At 45.3% G+C, this 25,059-nt stretch overlaps 6 protein-coding genes across 7 annotated transcripts; 4 read left to right on the top strand and 2 right to left on the bottom strand.

The window, feature by feature from the left end:
* On the top strand, positions 1-12,568 carry LOC108098552. 2 transcript variants are annotated; one of them, XM_017201550.2, is made up of 3 exons: positions 1-325; positions 387-487; positions 12,227-12,568. In XM_017201550.2, exons 1-3 carry the CDS (start codon positions 247-249, stop codon positions 12,359-12,361), a joined length of 315 nt encoding a protein of 104 aa, XP_017057039.1. In that variant the 5' UTR covers positions 1-246; the 3' UTR covers positions 12,362-12,568. The 2 variants fall into 2 exon arrangements, 1 of the variants encoding a protein (XP_017057039.1); XR_006245825.1 differs by having other exon boundaries at positions 2-487; positions 12,227-12,363; positions 12,434-12,568.
* Positions 12,569-12,587: 19 nt separating this feature from the next.
* Positions 12,588-16,980, top strand: LOC108098547 (growth hormone secretagogue receptor type 1). Its single transcript, XM_017201544.2, has 4 exons — positions 12,588-13,055; positions 13,685-13,847; positions 13,921-14,101; positions 15,985-16,980. The coding sequence occupies exons 1-4, from the start codon at positions 12,966-12,968 to the stop codon at positions 16,970-16,972; spliced, it is 1,422 nt and encodes a 473-aa protein (XP_017057033.1). The 5' UTR covers positions 12,588-12,965; the 3' UTR covers positions 16,973-16,980.
* Positions 16,981-17,449: 469 nt separating this feature from the next.
* LOC108098459 (neuromedin-U receptor 1-like) lies at positions 17,450-19,195 on the top strand. The gene is made up of 2 exons (XM_043209216.1): positions 17,450-17,520; positions 18,241-19,195. Exons 1-2 carry the CDS (start codon positions 17,450-17,452, stop codon positions 19,193-19,195), a joined length of 1,026 nt encoding a protein of 341 aa, XP_043065151.1.
* Positions 19,196-20,246: 1,051 nt separating this feature from the next.
* Positions 20,247-23,052, bottom strand: LOC108098550 (ras-related protein Rab-1A). The gene is made up of 5 exons (XM_017201548.2): positions 22,759-23,052; positions 21,732-21,852; positions 21,621-21,668; positions 21,337-21,564; positions 20,247-21,259 (listed from the first exon to the last, which is right to left on the bottom strand). The coding sequence occupies exons 1-5, from the start codon at positions 22,779-22,781 to the stop codon at positions 21,062-21,064; spliced, it is 618 nt and encodes a 205-aa protein (XP_017057037.1). The 5' UTR covers positions 22,782-23,052; the 3' UTR covers positions 20,247-21,061.
* A 127-nt stretch (positions 23,053-23,179) lies between these two features.
* LOC108098551 (AP-2 complex subunit sigma) lies at positions 23,180-24,049 on the bottom strand. Its single transcript, XM_017201549.2, has 3 exons — positions 23,926-24,049; positions 23,720-23,869; positions 23,180-23,660 (listed from the first exon to the last, which is right to left on the bottom strand). Exons 1-3 carry the CDS (start codon positions 23,926-23,928, stop codon positions 23,385-23,387), a joined length of 429 nt encoding a protein of 142 aa, XP_017057038.1. The 5' UTR covers positions 23,929-24,049; the 3' UTR covers positions 23,180-23,384.
* Positions 24,050-24,090: 41 nt separating this feature from the next.
* Positions 24,091-25,053, top strand: LOC108098553 (isopentenyl-diphosphate Delta-isomerase 1). The gene is made up of 2 exons (XM_017201551.2): positions 24,091-24,498; positions 24,555-25,053. The coding sequence occupies exons 1-2, from the start codon at positions 24,187-24,189 to the stop codon at positions 25,008-25,010; spliced, it is 768 nt and encodes a 255-aa protein (XP_017057040.1). The 5' UTR covers positions 24,091-24,186; the 3' UTR covers positions 25,011-25,053.
* The last annotated feature ends 6 nt before the right edge of the window (positions 25,054-25,059 follow it).

Here is a 25,059-nt window from a genome sequence, read left to right as displayed (position 1 = left end):
CCGCGTTGTTAGTCTTTTGGAAAACCTGCCATCGAGCGGTTGGCTGGATCAGTTTTGTCCTTGTCGCGGCGAAAGAGAGTTGCTTTTGGATTCGAAATTCTGGGAAATAGATTCGGCATCGGATTCGGAATTGGATTCGGAATCGGGAATCATCGGTGACAGGTGCACCCAGCTATATGTCTCGCTGGCACTCTCTTCTTTGTGGCGGACGATTCTCCGGCGAACTGCACTTTGCCGCGGCCATTAATGTCAACACCGTTGTCAGCCGGCTGCGGTTGTCGGCGGCGTCGTGTTAATGCTTTTAATTGCATGCAAAACATAAAAAGTATTTCGTTAAGTGTTGCCGTGAAGTTTGACATCGGAAATTAATGCACTTGCCACCGCAGGCAGGCGTTTGCGTTTTGCGTTTGCGGGGGCCGACGGAACAGTTCCACATTCCCGATCTATATTCCCGCCCGATCTTGACTTTTCCGCCGGCTATTCGCAGGTAAGTTTTCCACTTGTGGTGTGTCAACAAATTGAAGGTGTTTATGGCAGCGATATTGAATGAAGCTCGTATGCTCTTGATAATTTGAAAAGTAAATTGGGCTGAGCACAATGCAGGGCTGTTAATTTTATGGGGGTTATCTTCTAGTGAACCGCGAAGGTCTTATCTCTCAGAAGAGTTCTGTTTTGCGCAATTGTTTGCTCAAATTCGATATTTATCTCCGAGCTTAAAAGTTTTTGTGGAACAAATTCTACTTGGTGTTTCCTTTTCACATAGTTTAATGACTTTTTTCTAATGTCTGCCATATTTTAGAATCCCACCTCTGCGATAGAATAAACTGCCACATTAGGTTCTTGATCGAATAAATGAAACCAAACGACTTGCCGGCATTTGCATACGCGTTTCAATATAACCCCGACTATCCACTGAACCGCAGCCGAGCATCGTTATTAATAATGTTTATTTTGTTGATAATATTGATTTCAAAACACAAACATTGACAAATTAATGCCACTACTGAGCGTACGCAATCGCCCAGTCATGATCGTCATTATTGTGTTCGAAGTGATTATTTCGATCATCAAGTTCGTGATTATTGGGAGATGGTGCTTGAAACCTCACTCGAAAAGTGTGAGCTTCTTGAATTTCCCTCCCCCCTTATCCCTTCTATATAACCTTGAGCCACACTCAAAATCCCGAGCTATGTCACAGACCCATTTTCAACTCATTTTGGCGGCTCACGTTCCCATACTCAAGTGGCCGTCCAGAAATAAGCGAGTAAGTTGTATAAATACGGGGCTTTATTTGCTTAAGAACACATTCCCAACAGCCCATCGACTGTTGCCCATTGCCTACCACCCATCCACCCATCACCCATCCACCACCCATCGTCAGCTCATTAAATAAGTGCAACATCTGTTGGCGCTCTTCGTGGCCTTTTGTTTACCATTCGTATTGCCGCGCGAATTTAATGCCAAACATATTTAATACGCAGCCAGGTCGACTTAGTCCGGCTCAGTTCGTATTGCTTGTTTATAAATTTCGGCACTGGCAACGTCATATGTGGAAGGGGCGGGGATCCGCCCCCTCTGCCATATTCATCCTTATATTATTATATCGCTTACAGCCCAGCGAACTGGGGGCAAATCGGATAAGAGAGAGCGCGAGCGGCATAAGAAATATGAAAATTTATTGCGTATACGCCGGAGAGGCCGGCATTTCGTTTTAAGAATTTTCGGCCTGCATCACAAGTTGATTGGGCTTTGCTATTTCGGTCAGCCGAAGAGCAGAGCCATCAGCCAGAGGCCCAGTTCCAAATCAAATGTCTTTATTTATGCGGCCGGGAATTGTGATTTATGCGCTCGTCTTTCATGTTGCGATTTTCTATCTGGCCGTCTCATTTTTTACGCCTTACTCTGCCTAATTACGCACTGCTGGAAATGAGAAAACCAAGAGAAAACCGGAGGAGGAAAAAAAGGAAAAGTATGCGGCCAAACACGTCGAGCTGTCCACCGAAGATGAGGGGAAAATTAAGTCAGTCGCTTGTCCATTTGATTTGCCAGACGCGTGTGTGGCGCCTTTCGATTTCTTGGCCTTAGTTTTGGTTTCAGTTGATGTTTCTGTTTCTGTTTCGATTTCGGTTTGCTTTTTTTTTTGCTTTTTTGGGGCAATCGCGATCGCGTTTGCAATCGCAGGAACGCCGCCTGAATAAGAAATGCCCGCCACTTTTGTCGCTCGCTGATTCACAGCCACAATAAACAGCAGCCAGCCATTCCCAGCGTGAATTTCTTTTCAAAATTTAACTCAACTCAACTGTCACCCGCAATGCAAATAAAAGGTGGGCCGCCCAAAAGGGGGTGATATCTTCGATGGGTTGGGCGCTGTTTTCGTTGCAGCGTTTGCTTAACCCAGATCGATACTAGCGATGATTGTCGATATAGTTTTAATGGGCCTCATATTTATTTTGTTAAAATTCTTATTCTTTCACTATTTATGTGCGCTAGTTCTTTTTACGGCCAAGTTTTCGATTGAATTTTCGCGAGTGGGTTTCTTTATGTTTGGGAAAACAAACAAGGCAGCAATGTGAAAATGAAAATGAGCTCAGCGATTAGGTTTAACGATTATGAATTGTTGAAAGGGCACGTGCAGGATTCGGGTTATGGAATCGGGAGTGAACTAATGCGTGTTTAATTTACTGTCAACGCAGTTACTATTTACTACACAGGGAAATACAACTGACGTTCACAAAGTAACACTTTGTATTCTGAAAACCATAAAATTCATTATTATAAAGTCCAAAAAACTGTAGAAAATGTATTTATTTATCTATAAAATTCTTAATGGTTTTTGGGCTGAGTATATTCTTTGCTTTTCTGAGAAAATGATGTTCTCTGAAGCCAAGAAAACTGTGTAAAATACATTACTATTTATCTATTAATAACAATCATATATTTTAACGATTCTTAATAATTTTAATAATATACTTGACGCCATTCATATAATAGATTTTGTTCATAAGTTTTACGGCTTATTTAAAAATATTTAATTAGGTTTTATATTTTTCTTCCGTGTGCATCTGGCAATGAGGCAACGACTGCTGTTAATTATCCGTCTTGTTGTCGCAGATTTGGGCCTAATTCGATTAATCCATAACACTTCCCCTGCGACTGCCAAAGTCAAATGTAATTACCAACACCCCGAACACAAAGCCGGGGCCACAGAACAAATTATTGTATAATCATTATCGACAAGAAAGGAAAAACTCCGGGGAAAGGAAGGGGAAAGCAGCCACACATTTCGCCACTCTGCTGGCAGTGGCTGTTTACTTTTGAGCCTCTTGACTGCTGACTAAGAACCATGGCTATCACTTTTGGCCTTCTGGCCGCGGAGGTCTGAGTAATTCATTAGACTTCATTGTGCTGGGGGCATTTGCATAATTATGCAATCAGTTTTGGCACACTTACGCATTAGAGGCAGACTGCTGACAAACAAGCCACTGCCGACCAAAAAGACGAGCAGTTTGCAGACAGGGACTAGACCCAATTTGATTAGCACTCGCACTCGCATGTGGAACGGAGGCCACCACCTCCTCCGGAGATTCCCGGAGTGCCATAGTGCCGTAGTACTACGTGGGTGCTTAATCATTGCCTGGGGGAAACTTTTGTTTTGTTTTCCTTCCCTGCCGACGGAGCTTAATTAGAAGCCAAGTGTTTGCCACTCGGCAAGGTCGCCGGTTCCCCTGCAGTTTTGCCTGCCGCTTTTTATGCCACACGGCGGCATATGTCCCGACTGTCTCCTTCGACTGGTGTTTATGATAGCTCTTATTGGCCATTTGTATGCCTGCGAGCCACGCTCCGAGATCCGCCGACAAATGGGTTATTAAGTCTGTGCGCCCTCCAGATAAATGATACCGTGAGCCGCTGAATGGGAAAAGTTTATATGGAGAGAAATGACTGAGGAGTTGACATCCGACCCCAGGAACCCTTGTCAACCCGTTCCTCGACCTTTCCCCTTGAGAAATGACGGCAATCAAGAAGTGAGCCCCGCACGATGGGAACGCCTCATTTGTCATGCAAAGTGCGAGCATATGGCCACTCGGAAAATATGCTCCCATCGCTCCCTCATTAAGTTCTATTTATATTCGGCCACGCCTTGCCAAACAATTAGCGCCGCCTTTCCACGGGAAGTCGCTCCTCGGCCTAATGGCAAGTGTTGCCAGTCAATTGGCCAATTAACGCAATTGTTTCGCTACCTGATTCCTGCACTTACACCTACGTTCGGAATCAGTTTGTTTAATTCGAGCACTCGCCTGTTTATTGCGCCTTTATTCATGTCTATTGATTTGGGCAATTAAACCGATGAGGGCAACGCTCTTGCGTCTATCAAAAATCAATCGATGCTCGGCTGAAAGCGGAAAAGAACTAGTTGAAATCCAGAGGCAAATATCTTCCATTCACGCCCGTCCATTTTTCACGCCATTCCTGCGAATATAAATTTATGCACGCCTATTTTCCACGAACCGTTTAGATTATAACCCGATCCGTCCTCCGGCTCCAAGAAGTCCCAGTCCATCCCAATCTAAAACCCAAACCCAATCCCAATTCCTGACAAATGAGCCACACGCCGAGTAACAACTTTCTTCGTCATTACTCTCAAATTGTTTCTGGGCGCATCAAAATTGAAAAACTGTGAGCACCCACGCAATCCCCCCGAATGCCCAATCCCCGAAACCCCCGATCGCCCGAATCCTCGAAGGATTCCGGTTCCATCCCCCAAGTTGTGCCGGCCACTTGTTCCGCACTTTGGTGCCATTTCCGGATTCGTCTTCGTCTTGCTCTTCAGCGTTTTTTGCATCGACTCCCCTTCACATTTATTTTTGATTCACACTCTGCTCCTCAGCCGCTGCTTGGGTTGTTCTGGTTTATATTTTTGGCTCTTCTCGGGCAGTTTCATTTGCAATTCTAATTGCCAGCAGGTTCCCCTAATTGAAAGCCATACGAAAACCGGTTTAAGAAAAGCCATTGTCATGGAAAATATGAAATCCATTCTATAACCAGATTACTGCAGTATTTTCTCTATAAATACATAAATAATTTATTTGAGAAATCTTCGCCCTTTATTGCTTTTTTGGCTTATTGATCTGGATTTATTTCACTGTTGTCGTTTAATCAGCGGGTCGTAATAATTTGGTAAGTGACATTTATCGCTGCGATCGCGTTAACGTGTTTTTCCTGTTCGCTCATTGATAAACAAACGGGGAAGTGGAAGTGAATAACCGCCATATGGATGTTTGTTTTTCTGCTCATCGGGAGTCGAATGTTCTTGATGCACTCTTTTCCTGGACAACCGCCGATTTATTTGAGCCGAGCTCCGCTGCCAGCCATTTGGGATCGGAATATTTCATCAGCCATTATCGTTATGCTGGGGTTGTAAAAGCGAGCGGGCTAAGTTGTTCCCGCTGAGAGCATGAATTTATTGTCCTCACACTTTCGTCACCCACCACTTCAGTCGCATTCTAAATTTAGTGGCCTGGCCAACTGGTTTTTGGCCTTTTCGGCTGATTCGAAACGCTCCGCAGTTTCATCATGCAATCTGCAGGAAAGACAACGCTCCCGATAGATCCAGACGACTGACAGGGCGTTTAATTTACTGATAAATATTTTTATTCCACAATAAATACATTTTTCATTACGCACTTGGCCAACTCGTGGCCGGCAAGCCATAAAAACGTGGCCAAAACCAGCAGCCGTGTTCGCATTCGCGTCCATTTCCATTTGTGTCCTGCGGTCATTACAATGTTGTGTTTGCATATTAAGCCACCGGATGGCGAGATGGTCGAATGGTGAGATGGTTTGATGGTGAGATGGCTCCCAGGGTCGCTGAACTCGTAAAACATTTGGCCTGGGCGAAAGTGAAAGTCAGCGAGGCTGCCAGCGGTTAACTATGCAGGCAGCTCATAAAAATTGCAGCCAATAAAAGGCGACAATTGGCAAGTCCGACCACTTGGCACTTGTCTGCCGGCTTATCGCTCATCACTGGCCGGGCTTAATGCAGTTTTAAGTCGCGCTCATTAGACGCTGACAGGTCGTGAGTAAGTCCCTCTATCCATTTACCCATTCGTCACTCCTCGAGGACTCCGCGTGAATTATCCTTACAGCTGACGTCAGCAGAAGGAACACGCCCCCTCTTCAGAATGACAAATTAAGTGAAACGGCGAAGGAGTGCAGCCATTCGAAGGCGATGTCAAAGGCGAAACGGGGAACGCCCAAGTTTGCTTAACAGCCACTTGGCGGCAGGATGCGAGTTAGGGCCAAGTTAACGACGCGGGGCCACGCACAAAACACTCGCTCGCTCAATAATAATGCGGCAGCGGAAGTGCGGCAAGCGCCATTTTTCAATATGCGCACCGGAAACGACAGGGGACAATAAGTGGCGGCCAAGTCAAACGAAGGGCGAAGGACGAAGGACTCGGAGTGCAGCTCACTCACTTCTGCCGAAGGATGAAAAATCCCGCACATGTGAGCTTATTGCATTCCTTCTCCAAGCGAATGCTTTTCGAACTGGCAGCTATTCACATTCGCTCTGTGAAATGCGATAACCTCAAGGTCAGCCAAATGTTAAATACGCATTAGTGGTCCATATTCAAATGCCACACGATACGCTGAGCACACAGAGATACAAAACTCACAGTGAGCACAGCGCCACTCGAAGCAATTAAAGTGTCTTTAGCCTGCGGAGCATTGGGGCATATTGGCTAAAGATTTCAGTGGGAGAAGAGCTATGGTTCTGCATGGGAACATTTTCAATTCTATAACAAAAATATTACTGCAAGAAATAAAATTTCTACTTATGTTTCTACTTATAAGACCACACTTTTCACTCCTTGAAGAAATTATTTTAAGGTCATCGTAACTAATGTTTGTTAAACTGTTTATTTCTCTTTCAACAAAAAAAAAAAAATATATATAGAAATACGTAACAGAAATTACGCTAGATATGAATTATTTCAATAGCATTATGTATTCTATGTTATTCTGTATTAATTACGTCCAAACTTTGGCAAGTCAATAAACTGTAACTTCTCTGGGTGGAAATCCACTTTGAAAAAACGAAAGTTCGCATATGACTGTTACCAAACAGTCCTTTAATTTTCAGAAAAGGTTAAGCACTGTATGTTCTTTACTTCATTTAGATTTTAGAAACTTGTTTTAAACACTTATCTTTTTATTGTCAGGGAAATCATTATGTAGATAAACAATTATAACCGAAGGTAAAAATTACAACAGTTTGCCTAACGAAGATCCCTCGAAACATTTAAACAATTTGTTGCTCAATCCAGAAAAGAGTATTTCGAGGTGGTGAGCCCAGATTGGCCATTCTTCTGCTCTATTTACAGTATACATGAAATCGTAAAACAATAGCCAGTGCTATCTGTGCTATATGACCCACCGACGGTCCGCTGAATGTGTGCTGTATGAATTCCCATGGCGAGCAAACAGACAAGCCAACAAACCGACAAACAAGAGCTCAGACAGTATGGCCAGAACAGGGAGCATGGCGACAGCAGCTGCAGAGTTTCCCGGCTCGCGGCGATGGCGATGGCTATTTAGAGTTCGATGGGGATGCCAAAGTCCGTGGCCAGTCTTCTCCATCTTTCACCGCTCTCCAGTGAAGGCACGGCGATAAAACGCCTTCCCGGCCAATGGCTTATCAATGCCGGGACTTCGGCGGGTTCCTCACAGCAACAAGCTCCTGGGAGGAATATACAGTTACAATTACATTCATCAGGGGCAAACAGGAGCGGGTGGCTGGCCAACGGGGCGTATGAGCAACTTGAGCGAGTTCAAAACATCGGGCACATTCCCCCGCCAGATAAAGAATTCTAGCTTTAGAAAAACATTAGTTGAACGACCCACCCATACGCAATTGTATTTATACTTACATGAAGTTACAGTTGTGCTCGATTTAATAGTATTTCTTGGTAAAAATTCAAAGTAATAAAAAGTATTAATTCCTTTCATGCAAATTTTGATACTTCAAATGATATTCTTCATGTGAAAAAAATGTAGCCTTTCTAGATTTTTACTTTATTGGCTTTTGGTGACTATTAATCTGCACACAGCTGTTTTCCCTGTTCTCAGACCATTGTTTGAGCGTTTAGCCATTGCCTTTTCTTATTGCGGGCAAACAAACAAACAAACAATTCGACTGACAGACAGTGAGACAAACGGTGGCAGCTACAGTAACCAGTATTCAGTTGGAATGGGGAAAGCATTTCAGTCGGGTATAGTGGCATAAATAAGTGAAGTCGGACAGAACGGACAAAGGAGTTAAAGCCTTGACTCCTTGCAGCAGAGGCCACACAGAGTTATTAGAGCCAAACGGAGGCTGAAAACTCTTAGAGGTACTTGCTCGGAATCCGTGGCATGAAACTTTAATTTGAAATAGCGCAGCTCTCTCAATTTAAATTCTTGTCTTTCCAAACTGACTCTGCAGATGTATTTCACTGGGGAAACATTTACTTAAATAATTAATGATTTCAATTGTAACCTAATTAAATCAAATAAAGATTTAAAAAAATGATTATTGTGTTAGAAAGAAAAACATATGGAATATAACTACAATTCCATACTTTTTTGTTGTGTTATGTTATTTTTATTTATAGTTTTCTTTATTAGGTGTGATTGTGTGTTTCTTTTTTCTGTCATTAGTGAATGTACAATTTCAATAATTACTTTAATGCATACATTAATAACATACCCATAAATAAAAGTTGTTGGAATTTGTGTTGTGGGTACAACAAAGCAAACATATTTCCAGCTTTACCCCTTATTAATGCGGCTAATTCGAGGGGGAAAGGGGGACTAAGCTAATGCACCCAGCTAGTAAGCTAGCGTGAACCCAAAAATAGCTCCGGCCTTAATTGCCATTCAATGGTCAATTAAAGGGACACAACTGCGGGACATGACCATCGACATGTCCATTCGGATTTCGAGGGTTTTCACACAAAGCAATTTGCCACCCCACCGAATATCCACCGCCGGCTGCCCAGAACATCCACTCTGTCCACTTTGGCCACTTTGGGTGTTCTGCTGCTTTGGGTGTTTGGGTGTTTTGGGTGGGTTCAATTGAAAAACAAGCTTTTGGTTTTACGGCGCTTTGTTCGCTCCTCGGTTGTACTTGTTTTTGCTATTGCCATTGGTTCCACACGAGCGCTGCGCCGGCATGCGAACTAGTTAGATTAATTTGGCCAGAGTCGCAAATACAATTACGGAGTCATTTCAATTTATTTAGCGTGCGACACCCAAGGCGAGTGAGGAGTGGCGAAAGCCACGGCCACAGGATGCGGTTGCTTTTGGGGGAAATAAATGTGTTTCAGACCGCTTTCCGCGGGAAATCCGCGCTGCTAGAAATGCTGATACCCTGCCACAAAGTTCGGAATCACTTTGACGGCCGGGCTTTAATTTTTCACCACCCATCCGTTCGCTTTTTTCGCGCTTAGCGATTTGTCAAAGTGGCTGCTAAGGCACATCCCCCCATAATCGTCCCATATATCCACTGGCTTGACTATTATTGAACGATAAATTGATTAGATATGCGTGTGTGTGCCCGTCTCTTCTGACAACTTTCTCCGACTTTCCCTTCCACAATTTTGATACTGATGCCGGGCATCTACGTACTTCTGCTGCTGCTGATTCTTATTGCCGCCTCAAATTGCCATTTCAATGTTAATTTTATTAGGGTGTCAGCAATAAATTCCGTTCAATCTTAAATACCATAAAAAGCGCTACACTGCCGAACATCCGAACACACACACACTCTTGTGCGAGTCCTTGTACACGCAAATCCACTCTGCCCCCCGCACACATTTATACACTCATACTCACACACTCACACACTCACACATTCAGGATGCAGGCCAATACGCTCCATTATCGCCAGTCGCCCCGAACCTTCGGCCTTATTCAAATCTCAGCCAAAAATTATACGAATATGTTGTACACACAAAGAAACGCTATTTATCAACTTCAAAAAATGCCCTCTTCTGCAATTTGTGGAGGGATGAAGTGAGAGCCTTAAAGTCAAATAAACTGTCTTTATGAAACCCAATGCCACACAAAAAGAACCGAACTCCACATTAATCAAAGTCTATATAGGCTAATGATCTGTGTTCCCAGGAAGGTGTTCCTGTAAATCTGTTTCTCCCAAAAAGAGTTAACTTTGACTTGCATTGTCCTCTATAAAACATTTAGCTGCATACTTTCAGGCTCCATTTAGACACGCCTTACAAAGCAATATCCAAAATATTTATTATTCTGTTCTGCAAGAGTTCGCAGCTTCTGTATTTGCTCACGCCCCACAAAAACAGGCCACAAGTTATCCATCAAAATGCCGCTCAGCACTCGAGAACTTGGGATTTCGGCCGAAACCATAAACCGTTTTCAGATTTACATGCTGGCCTCGCATGTTTGTGGCAGCAGTTGTTGGCACACAAACACAAGTACAATCCTATATACGAGTATGTGCGTGTGTGTGTGTGTGGCTTCGGCCAAGTGGACCATATTGATGGCCATGGCCACGGCTCTCGACCGAAAGTTTGAAACGATTCATTTGTCTTTCTACATGACCAACTCGAAACTTTCGAAACAATTACGCCCAGCAAAATGGCCAATAACGAGTCCTCGACTCCTGACATAATCCTTCGCCGGGCATCGTTAAAGTCGCATTTTTAAGCCAAATGTGACACAAACTGCCTTGTTATGTCATTTGGGGACATTGAACCCTCAACCCATTCCCCGATTCCCGGCCACAGCAAACAGAGTGCACAGCTTGGCCAAAGGGGAAAAAAAGGACGAAACCCAGAAACTCATAGTGAAGAGCATCCGGACAGGAACAAAACCCCAGGAGCCGGCCAATATGGTGTGCGCATAATGAATTTATCAAATTAATCAAAATGGCGCTGCTCGGGGTGACCGCTAAACACCCCAGTGCCACCCACTAAATCGCAAACAAACACCGGAAGCCTGTGTTTATCCGGCCAAGTGTCCATGTCCCTGTCCCTGGCCACATCCTTCCATATCCTTCCACATCCTGCGACTTGTGTGCGTTCTGTCGCTGTATGGACATGATATAATTAAGCGGGTTGCGCGCCGCCAAGATGGGGATTTAATAAAGCCATTTGGCTGACAACAGCCATTCGGCTGATGAGGATGAAGATGGCGATGGCGGATGAGATGGAGATGGAGATGGAGATGGTGATGACCATGGCGATGAGGAGCAGACGCCATCGCCAGTGGCTCCCGGCGATAATCGCCGTCTGCCGGGCGACTCTGTCACCCGAGATTGGAAGCAAACATCCCAGACAGGAGCGTCGTTCGGGGATCAAACAAAAAGCAGTTAACGCCAAACTATCAAACTATAGCTTAGCGTGGTTAATATTAGGTCCTCTTAGTCTACACAGAGAAAAGAAAAACAAAAAACTTTAGGAAACAATCTCTGACCACATCTGTAATACCCTTTTTGGTATACATCTGTTTGAAAGCATGAACTTCTTTTATATATTAATATTTTATGCGTAAAGAATGTTAATCAGACACCTGAATTCCCTTAAGCAAGTAAAATAAGTACTTAATACTATTTAAATCATTGAAAACTTTAATCTTCGGCCTTTTAGTTTTCCATGTGTCTTTTATTGTAACCACATTATTGTATAAAAGGCCCTTTCTTTAAACGAAATTCAAACGTTTAAGGGAAACGTCCTTGGAACAATTTAAATTTTTATTATCATTGCTGGCATTCTTTTCGAATATAGGCATGAATTTGGGTTTGCCACAACGTTTATTGAAATAAATTAAAGGCCTTTAAAGACAGAGCAAAGTGGTTGCCAAGACAATCATAGGTTTCACGTTCTCCCCACTATTAGATTAAAAACCAACCTAGATAGTGAGCTTAAGAGGCACCCTGTTGACAATTAAATCCGATGCCTCTGGCCTTTGGGTTCCGGACCAGTTCCTCTTGGTCAAGAGTCCTGTGGGGCGCGTGATGAGCTTGTTTATGGCGGAACGGAGAGGAGATGAGAGGAGAGGAGTGTCTCCTGGGGCAGGATGCTCTAATGTTATGTAAATGACAGCGCCTAATGAACTTTTCATTCATTATCGTTAGTTAGCCGGCCTGGTCAATGGCCGGTTATTTCCTGATCCTGGGCAGGACACTTAAACGCTAATCCCATTGCCGTTTCAGCCACTTGAGGCCGCGGACGACAACCGCAAAGCCCCACTGATTGATTTGTTTAATGCCGCCGGATTCTGGGATTCTGCAGCAGAGGAGTATCCATTGGGGCCGTTGGACAACTTAATTTCATTAGCGCGTATTTAAGTGTGAGCATAAACTTGCCGGAGGGGCAATTACAAAGGATTTGGTCCGGACGTAACCCACTTAATTGAACAGCGGGCGGTGGCGGCAGCATCTCTCATCCCCGAATGGTCTTCCTGTGATTCCCATTGCGAGCGATACACTCTGAGTGCCGCAGGACGACGACGAGGACACCGACACCGCAACCGCTGAGGGGCAGCCACGGCGTCGCTGTGGCCAGGATTGGGCGGCTTCCACGGCTGACCAGCATTGGCGTAGGCCCGAGGATCCGCCAGTGGCTCCTGCTCCTGCTACTCCTCCGTCCCGGTGTCCTGCTCCGGGCCCAGGATGCACTCCCCCCGCTGCCACCCACTCCATCCCCTCCGCCGCTGCTGCCGCGTCGTCGCAGCAGGCTGGGGTATCCCGTGGCTCTCTTGGTGGCGGCCATGGCCCACACCACGCAACTCATCGTGTTCCAGCCAAAGGACTTGACCGCCCGGACAACTCCACCGCAGCAACAACTCATCCCACCGCCACACCAGAAGCCGCAACAGCAGCAGAAGGAGCAACAACGGCAGCAGCAGAAGGAGCAGCAGCAACACCCAAGGACGATGCCGATGCTGAGCAGATGTTGCCACAGATTCCATCGTATATCCGCACAACCGCCATGTTCTTCTGCATAGTCATCATGCTGCTGGGCGTGGTGGGCAACGTGATGGTGAGTGCCTGTACTTCTCTGATGTTCTACTTCTATGTTCTATGACAAAAAGTAGGCAAAAGCGTTTATAATTGAAATTAATTCGTTTGGAAATTGCCCGGAGGGCGCGCAGGGTGATTCACCCTTTTCGGTGCACAAAACATCCATTACTTTTTGTTTTATTTGGAAAATATATTATTTATTCCATTTATGAAGAATATATTTAAGAAGTTCTATTACATTTATTAACATCTTTACTAAGTAATCAAATTTCTAAAATACCCCAAATAATTATTGAAATCTATTTATGTTTCTAAGAAAATCCTTTTCATTTAAAAGCCATTTTCTATCCATTAAAGTAGTAGACACAGTTAGAAAACATGTTATTATACTTAAAAATAAAAAGAAATTTGCGTTAGAAGACTTTATAGACAATTTAATGTCATCTTTAATCAAAAAAGAGAGTTTTGTTTATTTCTTTAAGACCATTTACTTGGCTCCCTTCTTTTGTAATAATTTATTAGTTTAAGACAATTTTCTGTTTGACGAGCACCAGTTGTTAGCCCGCAGAAACTAGGATTAAACGAGTGAAGAGGCTTCTTGGGGCTGTCCAATCCATTCAATCATTTTAAATCCACTCCGAGTTGCAGGTGCCCATCGTGATTGTGAAGACAAAGGATATGCGCAACTCGACGAACATCTTCCTCACCAACCTGAGCATCGCGGACCTGCTCGTCCTGCTCGTCTGCACGCCCACCGTCCTCGTGGAGGTGAACACCCGTCCGGAGACCTGGGTCCTAGGCCACGAGATGTGTGAGTGGCTACTGCCTTTGCCTCCTTGGCTGGTCTGTTTATTTTCCCCAGCCTAATTAACTGCTTCCTCCAGGCAAGGCTGTTCCGTTCGTGGAGCTGACGGTGGCCCACGCCAGCGTGCTGACCATCTTGGCCATCTCGTTCGAGCGCTATTACGCAATCTGCGAGCCATTAAAGGCCGGCTACGTCTGCACCAAGGGGCGGGCCATCCTCATCTGCGTTCTGGCCTGGGGCATCGCTGCGCTCTTTACGAGGTAAGTGGTCGGCTCTGGTCTGGGGATTCAAGGAGCTCCAGTGCAATGAACCCCATACTCGTACTTTTCAGCTCCCCCACTTCTCTTAAATTTAATTAGACATTAGTGTTTTATTTTTCGGGACTCGTACACTTAGTTTGCATGCTGTCTGGTGTTGGTTGTCCTATTTACACACGATTTTATCCTTATTAGATCTAGTTAATGGCTTATTTCCATTTATTCATTTTGCCCAGTCGGGCATTCAGTTCGCTGCTCATTAATTATAAGTGTCAATCGCCGTCATTTTAATGATTTGTGTTTTGTTTTTGGGTTTTCCGCATTTTTCGTTTCGTTTCGTTTTGTTTACTTTCCATTTCTTGGCGGAATCTCTGGCCTTGGTATTTGGCCCTTTGTGTGGGCCATCGGCGTGGCCATTTACATGCTAAACTGCGACTGTCCCTCTATCTATTCTATTTGCACTCCTGCCTTTCCTGCCCGCACATCATCATTCCCACTGACATCCTTCGCCTCAAGTTCCAGACGGCCTTTGTCCGCTCTGGAGCTTTTCCCGTTATCAGCGCCCTGTCATCTTTAATAAGCACCGATGTCCGCTATCATGGATTTCATTTCATTGACACTTTATTATTGTAGGCCTCGTCCAAGGACGAGCGGCGACCCTTTTTAATTTTGCAAATCTTGCCGCGTCCATAACAATGAAATAAACAGCACATTGTCGACTCGGCCACTGACCTCTCCGTCCGGCTATTGGGCATTCCGGGTGTTTGGGAGTCACGGAAAAAATAGGGACCGTGGGAGAACACCCGCCTCCAGGCCGAGACCCATTAATTACGCCACGCAAGAAGCCAACGGCCAACGGAGGCGGACAAACATTTTAAAACACATTCAAACCGACGCGCCACACGTCGCCCATGGGCGCAGCAAAAAAAAAGGGAGGCGTGGCAAATCGCTGACGCACGTCCAAAACGCCCGGATCATCGTCATAAAAATACAGCCACCGCCTGTTGACTATCATATTTTTTCGGTCTAGCCGGGGATTTTCGGGGGGATGGAGGGAACTGTTTAATCTGCGTTTCGGGTTTCGCAAAATAAACGAACATTTAAACTTGTTTGTTCGGTGGAAATATTTAGAGAGTCAAAGGAAAATGTATGCTTATCCGAGTAAACGCCACCACCACGTCGACATCTGTTCATTAATCTCCATGTAAGTAAATGTGATCACATTTGTGACTTTCTGATGATAAATGGGACGTTTAAAACGTGATTTAAAATTAAATTTTGAGTTCATCCAAACACTTTTATTTAATGTCCCTTAAGGTTTTGGTAAGTAGAAGGAAAATTAATTGGAATTATAAAATATATATTTTTTTTTTTTTGTGCTCATATGTATTTATAAAAATAGTTACATTCATATATGTACATTTGTTAAAGCAATTCGCACCTTAAATCAATTTTATTGAGTTTGATTTGTGTTTTACTCGCACTATCATTCCTAAACGTTCATATTAGCAGGTTATCTGTGATTTTCCTTTTGGAATTTAATTTACAGGGCTGACCCCATGAAATGAAAAACCCATAAAGGCAATCAGGTCATAAAAATGGGCTCCAGGCCAGACAGGTTCATTAGACACTTGAACTTCATCCCAGACTCGGTTAACCTTTCCCTCATTGTCATTGGTTCATCATCATCAATTGCTGCTTCTCTTCCTGCCTCCCGCCTTTCTCTTCCTCCTCTTCCTCTATTTTTTCCCGCCACTCTGAGCCTTCTCCCACCGATTTCCAACCGTATCCAGTATCCAGTATCCATTATCCACTCCCCGGTGACCCCGCCACCTGATTACGTTTCTCGTTTGCTTTTTCTCCCACTCTGCGATTTCCCCGAGCAGCCCCATTCTTTGGGTGGCCGAGTACAAGATGGCCGAGTACGTTGACGGATCCTCGGTGGCCGTGTGCCTCACGCAGGCCATCAGCCACTGGACCCTGGCCTTCTTCCTGATGACCATCTCCGTGTTCTTCGTCCTGCCGTTCGTCACGCTGGTGGTGCTGTACGGCATAATTGCCCGGAACCTGGTCTCCAACCGGGCGGCCATGCTGCGTGCCCGTCCCACAAAGCCGGAACTCAGTCTGAAGGCCCGCAAGCAGGTGGTCCTGATGCTCGGCGCCGTGGTGCTCTCCTTCTTCGTCTGCCTGCTGCCCTTCCGCGTGCTCACCCTGTGGATCATCCTCAGCACGGACCAGACTCTCCACGATCTCGGGTTGGTGCGGTACTACAGCCTGCTCTACTTCTGCCGCATCATGTTGTACCTCAATTCGGCCATGAACCCCATTCTCTACAACCTGATGTCCACGAAGTTTCGAAGGGGCTTCAAGCGGCTGTGCCAGGATGCGGGCAGACTACTCCTGGATCTGGTCACCCTGGGAAGGAGGAAGGAGAACTCCTCTCGCGGTCGCAGTGGCACCTTGACCCTTGGAATGGGCACTAACACAAACACGAACACCAACTCCTCCAATGCCACTGCAGCCACGAATTCGAGCATCTTGTCACGAAGTTCCAACCGCAGATGCAGCGAGGACATCAGTCGCACTCGCCTGAAGATTGAGCTGCAGATGCCGTGTGGCAGTGACTTGGAGGTCATGGCCATGCTGCAGCACTCGACGATGGGCAGGGGAATGGCCAGGCGGGTGAGCGACAGCCGGCTTTTGGCCATGAGAAACCCCCAACCGCGACGCCACAAGCCACAAATAAGTTTCGATGAAGAGGCGCTGGAGGGAGAGGAACTGAGCGATAGGAAAATCCCAGAAGGTCGGGAAAATCTCACTAGAATAGCAGGAATAGTAAATCTGCCCGAGGGAATCGAGCAAGGGAATCCCTAATGGAGGAGATGGGCGTGAAAAATCGCCCGTAACCCGTTTACACACTCGCTTCAGTTAACTGGAATGTGCCGATGACGCTGATCCTGGCAAACACACAAATCGCATCCTGAACGCCTTTGGCAGGCGTAATCGATTTCAGTCAGCCGTTGACAGCTCCCAAAACGTCGAAGTTTCGTCCGCCGCCTCGGACATTTCCGTACAAAAAACAATCAATTTTTCGGGCTATTAAACTCGAATGAATGTGCCAAAGATAAATAACAGCAACGACAGCCGAACGGCACTACAACTACGACCACGACTACTTCTGGTCAGAGTTCGTGGAGTCGAAATCGTGTTCGAGATACGGAATATATAGTACACGGGGGTAAGCCATTAGGCGGGAAATGGAAATGAAAATGGCTTAATACGGGTAACCCATCGGGGCGGCGGATAAACATGATTTAGGTGTATTGAAATAGTTTCCGTAAGCCGAACAAAATGGCCGCCATTACACGAGCGGCCATCACCGGATGTCCGAAAAAACTGTTGCCTACTTGGCGGCGGCTCAAGTAAAAAGCTTAGCTCAATATGCACACGATGTTCCCATGTAAACACAGATGTACATACACCACACACACACACACACACCACGAACATAGCTCAATATTAATATTTATATTTGTACGAACATATTTATATATATAATACATACTATACTCTGCTTATAAATACAACCTAGCACACGCACACCCACACCGTCACACACACACACTCGAAAAGAGCAAAGAGTTTGTAAGTAAATAAATTTTTTATGACAACTCATGACGGGTCAAAGGAACCGGCTTTTCAACATTACCCCATCCAACCGGAATCTCTAATCATTTCGCAAGCAGCAGTGTAATTTGTATAATTCCAAGGAAACCGAACAAGTGCCGGTCCTCCGTCCTCTGTAAATATACTACGTATACGTAACGTACGCGTTGCTTTTTAATTTGTTTTCGTAGCCCTATGACGTAGACTTGATTCGTTTTGTAAAGTTATGAAGTAGCTAGTAGAACCCACCGCATCCTGCGATTGCGATGAGTATGAGCAGACGCTGCCGTTTCCGTTTCCGCTGTGTGATTAAGTTGAGTGCTTCGCCCCGAAACTTTTCCAGTAGTTAGCCGTTGAGTAGCTTTTAAATATTTGTTTGTCTCCCGCTCGCAGCGCGCTAACAAAAACTTTGCAGACAAACCAGCCACCGATTGCCACGCTCCCTCCGTCTAATATGAAAATAATGATTCTTGCAGTCCCATCATCGCCATATCCAGCTACAGCGTGGAGCCCTACGGAGACGGAACGGATGCCCCCGTCTGCACCACCGCCGCCGACGGCTTCTGGCCGATCTTCTACTTCGTGGGCAGCATCACGGTGTTCTTCTTCCTGCCCTTCGGCATCCTGCTCCTCCTGTACGCCGCGATCGCCTACAAGCTGCTGCGTCCGAACAACGCCTTCCACCGGCCCACCTCCCCGCAGCCTCTGCCCCAGCAGCCGCCGGGAGGCACTGCATCCGCCCAGGCGCCCAGCTCCAAGGGCAACAGCCACCAGCAGAGCAACGGGATGCGGAAGCACCGCAAGCAGGTCATCTTCATGCTGGTGGCCGTCGTCTCCAGCTTCTTCGTCTGCCTGCTGCCCTTCCGAGCCTTCACCCTGTGGGTGATCCTGGCTAGCGCCGAGGACGTGGAGCACCTGGGCATCGCCGGCTACTACAACCTGCTGTACTTCTCGCGCTTTATGCTCTACCTCAACTCGGCCATGAACCCCATCCTGTACAACCTGATGTCCTCCAAGTTCCGCAGCGGCTTCTGGCGGCTGCTGCTGAGTTGCTTGGGCCAGAGGCCGCATCACCACCATCACCGCCACCACTACCACCAGCGGCAAAACCCAACGGCGGGCGGAAGTGGACGCACTGCGTCGAGGCGGCAGGAGCAAGATGCCGAGGAGGGAGCCACGCTGGCGGGTTCCACCGGTACGCGACATCCACGTCGCACTCTCCGCCGCGAGGCCACCTTCCTGATCAACTCCATATCCACCTCCTCGGGCACGGAACGCACCACATCCTCCTCCGCGTGGCGCAGCAACAGCCTCTCCATTTCCGGCCTGAGCGAACGGGAACGGGGCATCCTGGGAGCCGCCATCATCGGGACGACGGCCGCCACCGTTACAACCGCCTGCCTGCAGGAGCGACGGGCCAGCAAGATCTGAAGACCATCCTCGAATACAACCCCCACTGCCAGCCACCGTTCAAGTATTTAGTCAAATTCCAACAGCAAATAGTCATAGATTTAGAAGAAATTTTGTTGTAAAGACTGAAGTACCTCAGAAGTCAATAAACGCTAGAGAAGATGTTTTTGAAACCATTAAAAGGATAAAGTGTGTACGACAAACTGATTCCGATGCACATAACGGAGTAAGCCGCAAAGAAAGGTAAACTTATAGCCATACAATAATTTTATCACTTCTTGGATCAAAGCTTTCTGATGCCATAAAATCCCTATTTAAGGTTTGTGTAACAGAAATAACAGAATTTCTGTTCATTGAATTCGTATTAAAATTATACTAATAAAATTTTAAATATATTAATATATGTATGTTGCCCTTACGTATTAAATGAATGAGATAATTTGTTAGTCCTAATAGTTACCAAGGTAATCACTCTTTACATTAAACTCTTAATTTAAAAACAACTTTTTTTTTAAACGAAGTAAAGTGTATATTCCTTATCGGCATTATTTAAGCTAGCAAGTCACAATTTCATACTAGGTTACAAACTATGAGAGAACTTCTTTAAATTTTTAGATCGGACAACATTATCCTATATCTGCCAATAATGGTCAGGCAAAAATTGGCAGTCATTTTTTTTATTTTGATAGCAAAGAAAAAATCTTCGATTTTAAAATATGTTAAGTATAGTATTTATAAATTAAATGTCATTGGTTAATTGATTAAACAAAGTCTAACCGATTATTATTTCAGCTCACTAAGATTTGAAACCCATTGTTTAAAGGGTATACACTTAGCCGCAGAAATCGGTTCATTCACTCAAAATGAATGCCAAGTGTTTAGGTTCCGGCCTTCACTTAAGTCTTTGGAATTCGTCCAAAACTGGGGAATAAAACAAATCGTTTATAGGCAATGGTACAGATCGATTTTATTAGACTTAAGCGAAATTAAGATTCAAATTCGGGCGACAGTGAAAACCGAAACTAAGGTGTATGCTTGTGTCCTTGATCCCAAACCTTTCAATTTATATATGTACGCTCACGCAATAATTTTTATTCAACTTCATCGCTATGTCGTCATTATTACACTAATTATGTGCCTAAACAAATCCCTTGCGTCACACGAAAATACAAACACACAATCGCTCGACGTTAATTCTAAAAATGTTCGTTCGGTTTTGGGTTCCTTTCGATTTACATAAAATTTCAATATGACAGAGACAAGTGGCGAGCACTTTCGCTAGAGATAATTTGTTTAGAAAATTGTATTTGCAATTTAAACACATACATATGTTTACATAGTGGTAAGTAGTAGCTGACACAGTACAAGTATAATTGCTCTTGCCGTCGCCTCCGCTCAATTAATGTAGTGTAGTTAAATAGTACATATTGGTTTCGGTATCTTTTCGCGCTGCTGTGATAGGTAACTTCTTACTGTAGGTTAGAGTTATATTAAGTTAATTGCTACACCGATTTTGCTTGCTTTGCACTACTTATGAACAGAACTGCTGAAATCAGAAAGACGGTTAGTATCAGGACCGATGTCCTTGCTTTTGAGTGTGTGGGGATGTCTGAAATCTGGATCTGGTTGTTGGCTACGTACCTAATACATATTTGCTTAAAGTGTTTATCGAATTGGATCACGGTTAGGATCATACAAACGCACTACTCGTCATTCCTCATCATTATTGTTATTACAGAATTAGTTAATTAATTATGATTACGATTTTGAGTTTTCGCCATCGTTTTCGCTTCTGTTTTATTATTATTGTGTGGTTTCCGTTTTAATTTATTATATTTAAATTTTGTTTAATTGTATAATAAAATAATGATTCACAATCAGAGTTATTCAGCAGCAACCGGATTTGGTGTTTTCCACTGGACGTCCTTGATCGATTTTCACTTTGCTAGCGTTGTCGGTGGCGCTTGACGGCGGTCCGACGCGATTCTTGATCTCGGCCGCCATCGTCATGAAGGCCTGCTCCACGTTGGTGGCGCTCTTAGCCGAAGTTTCAAGGAATGGAATGCCTAACTGGGCAGCGTACTCCTGCAGGGTCGACAAAACAATATATCCGTTAGGTACGCCCATCAGAATCACACTGATAAAACTAGATCTATACGCACCGCAGCTGTAGTGTGATCGACGACCTTCTTGGTGGTCAAGTCGCTCTTGTTGCCCACCAGCAGCTTGTTGACATTCTCGCAGGCGTACCGCTCGATCTCCTCCAGCCACTGCTTCACATTGTTGAAGGACTCCTGGTCCGTGCAATCGTATACGACGATGATGCCATGGGCGCCCCTGTAATATGACGACGTGATGGTGCGGAAGCGCTCCTGGCCAGCAGTATCCCACTGAAAAGTATCAAGTTATCTCTGTTCTGCACTGCCTCCGCCCACTGTATGCTTACGATTTGCAGTTTAATGGTCTTTCCGTCGAGTTCTATGGTCCTGATTTTCTGCAAGATAAAGGTTTTATGAGTCAGACATAAAGAGTATTCACAACATTCTGGTTCACTTACGAAATCTACTCCGATTGTGCTGATATAGCTCTCTGTATATGTGTCATCGGCAAATCGCAGCAGAAGACAGGACTTTCCAACGCCCGAGTCGCCAATGAGGAGCAGTTTAAAGAGATAGTCGCTGTGGAAAGGGAAATGTATTTTATGTATACAACTTAGTTCACTCAAGTATCGAACATAAGAGATGAAATTATACAAGATACAAAGGTCAACATTTAAGACTTTCGTATGTGTGTGTGTTTTGAGGAATGCAGATTTAAGAAGAAATCAGTTTGATGCGTTAAACCAAGAGATTAATTTATAGAATGTGATAGGTTCGTGAAGGGCTGAGTTTAGTCTCTGAATATGCATAAAACCAGTTTGCGCGAGGCCTTTATCTTATCGCGTTGTGTCCAACATCAACCCCCCAATTCTGGTTGTTTGATAATGTTACAGTCTGCTAAATGCTGGCGATTTGAGGAGACTTTCTAGACGAATCAAGATCGGGGCTTTAATTGCCCCTAAGTGAGAGAAAGCAATTAAGGAGAACTAGAATGGTTTTTGATTACGTAGCATTGCGCTGGGGGTGGGAATCGCTCTCCACGCAGGTGACTCATCCGCCCAGCGATTTGGCTCGCCTTCTGGGATCCGGACTATAAGTATACGTATATAGGGTCGTTTCGGAGTCAGAGAGCAACAATTAACGCGATTTTCACTGGCGTTCAAAGTTTGCTATCGCATCCCCGCTCGTATGTATGCATTTTCATTCAATTCTTTGCTAAAACACTCTTGATTTCGATTCTGGTTTGGGGCGGTTGTTAAGTCTGTTTTTTGTTTTCAGCGAATCGTCTGTTTTTTGGAGTTGCCAACGAAGGCGAAAAGGGAGTGGGGCTGCTCGCTGATGAATGGAATGAAACGTAGCAGAAATGACGTCGCAGAAAAAAATAAAAGAAACTATTATCGAAGGCCAGGCGAGGAAGTGTCTCGATGGAGAGCCAGTCACCACTTTCAAGCTAAATATGCGCAATTACTGCGAGTGACGACTTACTATTCCGGATTCACAGATGACATTTTCTGGCTTTTCACAGATTATATATTTGCCACGAACAAATATTCGATTTCTGGCCTGGACTGGCTGCTGTTTTGACCGCTTTTACTCGACTGTCGCGTTCCGAATTACTGGAAATCGACACGCACTTGGTTTGTGTTGTGTTTTGTAGGTCGCTTTTGTGTTTATCGCAACGAATTTAAAAGGGAAATACGTTTATTTCCACAAATTCGACGGCCGAGAACGAGAACAATGGCGACTGAAAAAATGACGAAGTGGCATTAGTGGACAGTGTTGGAAAGTGCGCGTGGCCCTCTTTCCGACCAGGGCTGCACAGGCACTTGCCACCGGAGGTGAGTGGGCGGAACCAAAAAGAAAAATCACTAACTGACCCCCAACACCCCCAATAAAATGGAGTTAATAGCTTTGCACTTGCATACAATCTCTTATGGTACATCATTGTTTCTAAACACGGCTTTTAACATTTGAGTGTTTGCATAGAGAACACATTATAGATAATAATAATAATACGCGTAATAGTATATGAAAGAAGATTCGATAAGCGGGTATAACGCCTGGGGGAATGCATCTGGCGATCCTGTTCTTGTAAGTCCCATCCAGCGGACCTACTCCAGAGAGTTCAGCGTGAGCAGCTGTTTGAGCACCTTCGTCTGCGAGGTTTCCCGGATCTCGCCCGCCAGGAACATCTCGTCCACCACACTGTACACTTTGTAGAAATTGAATACCAGGTCCAGCTCGCACACGTTATGGAAGTATTCGTTCAGCACCTCCACAAAGTTGTGGATGGCCTCCAGATAGCACAGGTTATTGTCGTTCACGTCCACGCAGATGCAGAAATACAGGCCCGCATAACGTCGGTACACGATCTTGAAATTGCGGAACTGGGGAAGGCAATCCATTAATTTGGGGTTTTCATTAGGACTTGTAAGCTTTATCCCACCTCCACGAAGTTTGTGTGCTTGGCATCGCGCACTGTGACCACAGCATGCACTTCCTCAATAAGTTTTTGCTTCTCGTCATCGTCGAAGTTCATGTACCACTTGGCCAAGCGAGTTTTTCCAGCTCGGTTTTGTATGAGTATGAAGCGGATCTGGGCGAAAAGAGAGTAACAGAGAAGTTCCAACATTAAGCTGATTGTGTGCTCACCATTTTATGGAATTTTGCTCAGGCAGCTGCTTGGCTATTTACAATTTTATCGTTCGGCGACGGAAGCGAAAAACTGATTATGAGCAAATTGTGTATCACTAAGACCAGGGCTGACGTTTCTGTGAAACAGCTGTTCGCAGCGTAGTGCTGCAAAGTGGCCGCGGCGAAAGTGGGCGAGTTGGCAGTACCGCCGCGCTGTATTACGAAGTTTCACTTTCATATTTGTTTTGGCCCCCACTCGAAACTAGTCATTTACCAAAAATGTTGGCCCCTCGCTGGAATCTCCTTCTGCCCCGTCTGTCTTGGCTGCGCTGCTCCTCCACGACTGCACCGGGCCAGCAGCAGCAGCGTCAGGTGCCCACGGAATCGGTTCACGATCCGCTTCAGGCTCATGCCTTAAATGAGCAGTGCATCCTGGTGGACGCAAACGATCAGGCGATTGGTTCTGCCTCCAAGGCTGACTGCCACAGGGTGCACCCGAAAACTTCGGATGTTAAACTACATCGCGCCTTTAGTGTTTTCCTGTTCAATTCCCAGGGAGAGATGCTAGTGCAGAAGCGTTCGTCTCACAAGGTGAAATCTTTGGGAAATCCCCTTTTTGCACGGTGCATAATCAAGCATATCCGCAGATTACCTTTCCGAACACTTACACCAATGCCTGCTGCAGTCATCCCCTTCACGAGATTGAGCAGGAGCGCCAGGAGGACAACGCTTTGGGAATTCGACTGGCCGCCCAGCGAAGGCTTAACTACGAACTGGGAATTCCAACTGACGAGCTGCAACCGCAGGACTTTCGTTACCTGACTCGCATTCACTATGCGGACACCGGCGATGGAGTGTGGGGCGAGCACGAGATTGACTACATCCTGTTTCTACAAAAGGACGTGACCCTGCGACCCAATAGCAATGAGGTCAGCGAAGTGCGCTACTTACGGCGCGAGAAGATTGACGAGGCGGTGGCCAAGTTCAGTGCCCCGCTGACCCCCTGGTTTTCCCTCATTCTGCAGCACCGCCTAAAACTGTGGTGGGACAATTTACATCGGCTGGAGCAGTTCGAGGACTTAAACAATATTCAACGCTTTTAAGTGTGCTAACCAACCAAAAATATACACGATATGACGTCTTAAAGCGGGC

The sequence above is a fragment of the Drosophila ficusphila genome, unplaced genomic scaffold (genome assembly GCF_018152265.1).
Source record: "Drosophila ficusphila isolate 14025-0441.05 unplaced genomic scaffold, ASM1815226v1 contig_791, whole genome shotgun sequence".
Classification (NCBI taxonomy): domain Eukaryota; kingdom Metazoa; phylum Arthropoda; class Insecta; order Diptera; family Drosophilidae; genus Drosophila; species Drosophila ficusphila.
The sequence above is the reverse complement of the archived record's forward strand: the minus strand, read 5'-3'. Positions and strand labels throughout refer to the sequence as shown.